Source organism: Pararge aegeria, chromosome 13 (genome assembly GCF_905163445.1).
Source record: "Pararge aegeria chromosome 13, ilParAegt1.1, whole genome shotgun sequence".
Taxonomy (NCBI): Eukaryota; Metazoa; Arthropoda; class Insecta; order Lepidoptera; family Nymphalidae; genus Pararge; species Pararge aegeria.
The window spans coordinates 8,003,751-8,011,453 of NC_053192.1; the positions used below are offsets into that span (position 1 = coordinate 8,003,751).

The 7,703-nt window shown below is 35.4% G+C and overlaps 1 protein-coding gene across 1 annotated transcript; it reads left to right on the top strand.

Moving 5' to 3' along the window:
* The first annotated feature begins 8 nt into the window (after positions 1–8).
* On the top strand, positions 9–1,971 carry LOC120628794 (cyclin-dependent kinase 2-interacting protein-like). Its single transcript, XM_039897414.1, has 4 exons — positions 9–270; positions 464–703; positions 1,050–1,208; positions 1,850–1,971. Exons 1-4 carry the CDS (start codon positions 213–215, stop codon positions 1,969–1,971), a joined length of 579 nt encoding a protein of 192 aa, XP_039753348.1. The 5' UTR covers positions 9–212.
* The last annotated feature ends 5,732 nt before the right edge of the window (positions 1,972–7,703 follow it).

Consider the following 7,703-nt stretch of genomic DNA (forward strand, 5'->3'; position numbering starts at 1 on the left):
CAGGTGTTCTGAATCTCATCCTTTTATTTAGTTATGTATACCATATTTAGATATTAATAATCTGTCCCCTGAGTGAAAAGTAAATACTTAATTTTTCATTTTTCGAATGTGAAGTGCTATTTGAGTTATTCTTATTTCATTTCTTATTTAACATGAAGATACAAGAAGGTATTTTTCGATAACAACAACAAGAAGTTATTGTCTAAAGGAACATGTCGAAAACCCCTTTAAAAAGTGCGCAAGATATAAACTTCCATTTTAGCCCGAAGGGTAAATACACCATTTTAGTAAAATAACGTTTTATTTAACTTGTCCAGTATATTATATTCTCTCTTCTTATCTCATGAGATAGGGCTATAAAATGGAAGATATAATTTATTTATTTATATTATTATTGCATTGCGCGCATATGTTAACCTGGATTGATTGATACATTGAGTCATATTTTTTTCACATAATATAGAAATTACCAGCCCAAATAAGGATAGCCCTGGGATATCGAAGACTGTATACACTCATCTTACAACTCTGCATCGTCTGTTAAATGACTGGTTGAGTGTCAGGATTAAAGGAGTACAGATTTGCAAAACATTAAATGCTTTGAAACTGCATGAATGTGAAGATGACTACTATCCACACCAAATTAAACCACTCACTGAGAGTTTATTGCAATCATTGGACGCTCTGAAGGATATTGTCGATGGTAATTACATTCATAATCTTGTAATAAATGTCCGACTGCTAAACACAGGCCTGCTCTCTCATATTATTACAGAGGGTTTAAAGCAACAACATGGCAGGTTTTGGTTATTACAATGTTATGTTAATGGCCTGAACCAAAGGGTTAATGTGCTCTCCAACAGGAGCGACAATCTGTTTAAATATGAACATTTCTTGAAAATTTCATTCAAATTTCAAATTTCTTCACATACTGTACTGCTAGTGTAGAGGAGTTAAGTTTTATCCAGACGTTTGAAATAAAATAATTCTATTTACTTAATTTAGATGCGTAACTTTATTCCATTTGTTTTTATTGATATAAATTTCAGGAGCTGAAATAATAAACAGCCAGATGCAGGCGTTATCCAAATTACAGTTACATGAAGAACCTGTCATCAACACTTGGTCAGTCAGTGAAATATCTGCAAGTATCAGCAATATATGTAACACATTACAAAAGGAGCTCAGATTAAAGCAGGTTATAACAGGTAGGCACACCATAGAAGCGATTTTATTATGATTGTTTATCAAAACAACTAGCTGTCGCCCAGAACTTGTTTTCTTTTTTTATATCTTGCAGAAACCATACAACCATAGCTTCTGGAATAAAATCATCCTTAATCAATCTCTATGCAAAATTTCACTAATATTGGTTTAGCTGTGCAGCTGTGTATAGGCAGCAAAAGATTTTTTAGAATCTCTAGGGACCCCTGATATTTTTATTAGAGAAAATGTAGGTCAATATTGGAATATTGATAAAATGTCTTAACAACAAGATCATTTTAAAGCAGTCTGATCTGCTTACCTATCATACATGAAAATTATTGTTAAAATATATTTTTGTAATGTAGATTAGTGTTTTTACCTACACTTGAGGAATTATCAATTTTATAAATTTAAAAAGCATATAAAAATTTTTTCGGAACCAATAAGATTTGAACCGGCGACTCTCTGGCAATCGCGGCCGGAGCGCTTTCTCCAAATAAGCTATAAATATATACTAAAATACGCTGGTTTCACTTACTAAAGCCACAACAAATAGAATTGACATTCAAAGTCCTTATTGAAATAAAATTTGAATTAGAATTTTGGTTTTGTAAAAGAATAAACAAAATCTTTTTTGTTTCAGAAAATATAGCACATTGCAGGGATGAAAATTTAATTGAAGTTTATGCTAGTGCTTGGGAATTTGAGATATATTTTAATATGGAGTCAAATTCTTATTTATTTGCAGAAGTTGGTTTATTATGAATTACATAATATTATACTTTAATGTATATTTCTTTTATTTGATTTTTTTTAAAAACCTTAGCAAACGAGGACAAAGTCTCTGGCAACAGCTAGTAGATTATACAAAAGACAATTTAGCATTTTAATATATGAATGTATCACACTAGAAATTTCTGAAATTAGCTATCAGCCCTACGCTGTACGCGGGTGCGACCCCGGGACCTCCCATAGATGTAATGCTGAAATTAAAGCTATGAGGGTCTCCAACGCGCCCCGTAGGTCTCTAGCATGTGTTTGACTAGATAATTCATCATCATCATCACTTCAACCGATTGTAACCCACTGCTGGACATTGGTCCATCGGCTCCGTGTGCCTCGTTGGGGCCGACAAACGCTGTGGTTACCGGTACGGGGTCGCCTATCCAGCATCTCGGAGCCTTAACGTCCATCGGATATCCGAGCTATGTGCCCCGCCGATTGCCACTTAAGCTTCGCAACTCGTTGAGCTTTACGGGTAACACTGGTTCTTCTTCTCATTTCTCCAAATTGCACTGTCTTGCTCTATGTGTACTTATATGTCTGTAAATACTTTTGTCTTTGGTAAAACAATGAATTCAATCATTTCGTTTGAACACGTGATACTCCTAACATACTCGTAGTTCTCGTAGTCACCCGCCGAGTGGCTCTGAATTTGTTTACCCACAGTACTAGAAAATAATGTCTACCAATGGGTAGACATAATTTTCTACCTACCCAAAAAAATAAGAGTACCTAATGAGATACTCTTATTTTTTTCTATAGCTGAATAATAGAAGATTGGTCAGTCAGTGAAATTCCTGCAAGAATCAGTAATATATGTGGTTATAACAGCTAGGTACACAATATTAGTGATTTTATAATGTTTGATTGTATCGAGGTAATGGGTAAGTAGACATACCTATGCTGCTTGCTAGCTTTACTAGTGAGAAGAAGCCACATGCATCCCAATTTTTTCCCCCATATTAAATGTTAGAGATGATATGGTTTCGTACAAAAGAAATAGGATCTATAGATAGGTTTATTCCTTACTTTGTCAAATCTTTTCGCTCCGTTTTTTCGATTTTTTCAAGCTTTTACAATTTAATTAGGGCCTTGAACTTCAATTTGTGAGATGCGATATCAACAGGGCATTTGCCGTGAGCTAGGTAGGTAGGTAGTTACGGGGCCACAAGGTTGTTACCATAGCGACCTACACTAAAACACAATTAGTTGCATTTACTATTTAAATTATACAATTGTACCTACACTTTAAATCTATGCTTCCAACTATGGCGTGTAATGGGTTCCGTTAACAAAATTGTGAAAAGGTTTAGAAGAGTTCGTTTTGAACTTTTTGGTTTTACAAAATTTACGACGACGTAGTGGTCCAAACCAGTCTGTCAAGAAGATTTCCATTACAAAATGGAATGGAACATGGAAAACCAGTGATTTTAGGTATATTTTAGGAAAATTTAAACCAGATATCTAAGTAGCGCAGTATTTTAGACAACAATTACTGAAGTTAGTCCTTATTAATTACGAATTTATGTATTCCGAAGCGGTTGATTCAGAATACCTAATTATTAATCCCATGTAGGTAACTATTTTGACGATATTTTCCAAGGTACCGGTTTTTTATGTATTCCTTATGTACCTTCTTGTCTAATTATATTTATGCCAATGGTAGAGGGTAAAAAGGATTATCTACCTACTTAAATTCTTTCGTGGGCTGCGTCGGTTATTGAATGAGACCTAGTGTCCTTAGGTATTATATTTTCTGTCACTTCTTATAGTGGATTGGGTCAATCAACGGATAATAAAAGAGCTATGCTTGGAGTATCTCTACGTAATCAAATCAGGAATAACGAAGTTCGATCCGGAAAAAGAGTTAACGACGTAGCTCAAAGTCAAACTCGAAGTCAAATATTTCTTTATTCAAATAGGCACATAGATGGCACTTTTGATGCGTACATTACATGTAAAATATGACATAGGAGTGTGTTGATGGCGATAAATAAATTCGTCAACTTAAAACTAAAGCTACGGGGGTTCCAAACGCGCCCTGGTCTAAGAAGAAACCCACAACAAACTTAGCCGGTTGTTTTTTTTTTTTGTTATCACCTTCTCACATTGTCCTTTAAAAACTATTAAAGAAGCAACCTGGTTAGAGCAATAATTTGCACCCAAGCATTTTTATCGTTGACGTAGTCCTTAATACTATAGTAGGATTTTTTATAAAAGAGCTCAAAGAGTCGCGTAGCTAAAGTGGCAGTGTGCGGGGCATATACCTCGGAGAAGCAATGAACGTTGGGGTCCTAAGGTGTTGGAATGGAATGCTCTGACGTGTTCAGTGGACGGATCAACTAGGTCATCAAGAGAGTCGCAGGGTGGCGCTGGACCAAATCGGTACAAGACCTTGGTATTTGAAACTCACTACATAAGACCTATGTCCAGCAGTGGACGTCCATTGGTTAAAATGATGATGATGATGACGATATATGCTGTTAGAAAATTACCAGTTACCTGAGTACCTAACACCTCTAACTAAATTTCAATTCGACTATGGCAATCGTGCATGGAGTACTGTGCCCATTCAAGGGATGGCTCTGCCAAGTATCAGCTTGATGCCTTGGATTAGGTGGATCGCCGTGCTAGAAGGCTCATCGGTGACCTAGCCAATAAAAAACGGTTGCCTGCCTTTCGGTATTTTATAGGATATATTTCGGAGAGTGTGCTCAAGAACTGTTTAATCTAGTTCCCCCTCGCCTTTTTACCATCGAACCGCGAGGCACCGTAAGGATCTGCATCCCTACGTGGTCGATATACCGCGGACGCGTACGAATAATAAATAATAATAAATATACTACGATAATACACACACCGCCATCTAGTCCCAAAGTAAGCGTAGCTTATGTCATGGGTACTAAGATAACTGATGAATATTTTTATGAATAATATACATAAATACTTATAATATACATATAAACACCCAGACACTGAAAAACATTCATGTTCATCACACAAACATTTTCCAGTTGTGGGAATCGAACCCTCGGCCTTACTCAGAAAGCAGGGTCGCTGCCCACTGCGCCAATCGGCCGTCAAATTCGCTTATACCTAATTGGGTCACAGATGTGTGCGAACGAGTTCCGGCTACCCAGCCGCCAGGCAACGAGTTGGAATACCGTGGTTTTTAGTCGGTAAGAGTCCAGCTATTTATTTATTTTATTTTTACTCTTTATTTGCAAACTAAAAGTTGAAAAAAAAACACAAGAAGAATAAAAAAAATACAGACAGAAGCTGTATACATAAGGCCACCTTATTCTTTTTGTGGCGATCTGCCAGACAACCTTTGGATAAGGAAAACATGAGGATAACAGACTGCAGATTGTGCATAATTAATAAAAAATACACAACAATTTTTAAACTACACAAATAAAATAATACAAATATATTAAAAAAAACTAATATGTAATACTATAACATATCATAAATACATAAATAACAGCACATACTATTACTAGTCGTCTTTAATGTAAATGATTCCTACTGCCCAATGTCTATAATGTCTATTGGGTGCGCATTCCATAGTTCAATGGCTTGCATTGTAAACGAGTGTTTGTAGAACTTAGTTCTATGAAAAGGTACGCTCAGAGTCAGTGCGCGGAGTTTTTAAACCTACCTTATTCGTTGTTAAAAAATTTGATCTGATCACTAGAAACTCAAAAAAAAGAATATTGTGTAGTAAAGTATTATGGACATTTCATTGGACTGATGATAAAAAAAGCCTCCAGTCTCCTCCAATATAAATGGCGGTGTAAAATGTAACATCTTTACTCCTACCCTAAAGTTAATAGGGTGTAAAATTGTAATAACCGCCATCTCATTAGGCCTTACCGGCTTTCCTTAGAATTTAGGTCAATTTGCCTCCGCCTGTGGCCCTTTAGGGCGGGCGAGGTTGTCCTTTTGATTTCCGCCTATATTTATCACTTCATCATACTGCCAAATAGGTTGACGGTGTTTATATTAAAAGTAAGCTCGCAAAAACATGTTGTGTACCTATAATATTTGTTTGGTTTATGGAAGCGGTGATAGCCTCGAGGTTAGGGACTACAACCGAACGATCGTGTTCCCAGCAAGCATTACTAACTTTTCGGAGCTATGCGCGTTTTTAACAATTTAAAACGTGGTGAGGAAACCAGCATGCCTAAGAGTTGTTCTCACAGGCTTATGAAGGCACTTGGCCAGCGTGGTGGACTGCGGCCTAAACCCTTCTACCTTATTCTGAGAGGATACTCGTGCTTTGTAGTCAGTATATAATGATGATGAAAATCAGTAAAAAAAAAATCAGGTTCGTATCTCTACTGAACTCGTACTATGAACACCTCATATCCACGTGTTTGAAGCCTAGTTTTTACGTTAATTAGATTTAGGATTATTAAATATACATATAACATCTCTAGTATTTGAAAAATTAATACTGCGTTGGTATTTACATCAAATAGATTCTCTTTATCTTTTTATTTATGTATGGAACAAAGACTGACTATGAGCTGTTTGTATGTTTGCTTACGCGCTGCAGCTCTGATCGGCGTTACACATTGTTGCATGTTGTTTGATGAAACAATGAACTGAAAATACATAGAGTTGCCTTTTTTGATATAGGTTTTTTATAATCCACATGACTTTCATAAAATGGTGTTTAACTTGTAGTTACCAATATTTTTGGACAAAACAATATATTCCTAGAAGGTATGTCCCTTAGTTACTGAAACTCTACAAAAAATCTAGAGTATACAGAAGTAGAGGAAATTTTGCACGTGCATCTACCTATCTATCGTCTGTTTACTCGCACATTTCAAATATGATAACAGTGTCAGCTTTATTGTTTCTTAACCTTGCAAGAACGAGAACATATGTAGAGCCATTAATAAATTAATAGTTTTGCCTCAATAATAAATTGCAAAAATGTACATATATCTAAAATCATCTAATAGTATCCTAATTAATTGAAATATTCTTGTAATTTAATTTGACATCAAAAAGAAATTATAGGTACAAATAAATACGCGACACAAAAAAAAACTGTAGGTATATGTCCGACAGTCTTTATGTATTAAGGAGTAGTTATATTAGTTTCTTTGAGAAGCTCTAGCGGTGAAATGTTCTCATAGATCACTCTCTTAAGTTTCACTTAAGATTTAAGCGTTATTAAAATTTAATATGAAGGCTACTAGTTCTGTGTTCTGCAGATGTCATGCCATGTCGACGACCGATTGGCGCAGTGGACAGCCACCCTGCTTTCTGAGTTAAGGCTGAGGGTTCGATTGCCACAAATGAAAAATGACCGTGTGATGAACATGCATGTTTTTCAGTGGCTGGGTGTTTATCTGTATATTATAAGTATCTATGTATATCATTCGGAACAAGTATTTGATAAGGTAAATGACTCATGAGGTATCATTGAAACCAAATAGGTCTCTTAACTTTATATTTAAGTTTTTTAAGTAATAATTAATTTAATTTTAATAATATTTTCTTACCACTGAATACCAGACATTAGACAAATTACCTAACTGGAACGATAAGGCCAAAAAGAACAACGTGTTTTTTTATATTTATTTTATTAAAATTATTTGTTTTATCTACTCTTAGGTTTTTTCTAATCCTGTGCAGAACGCAGCCTATAATTTCGGTTAGCGCCTCACTCCACACATCATTTGTATACTGTTGTC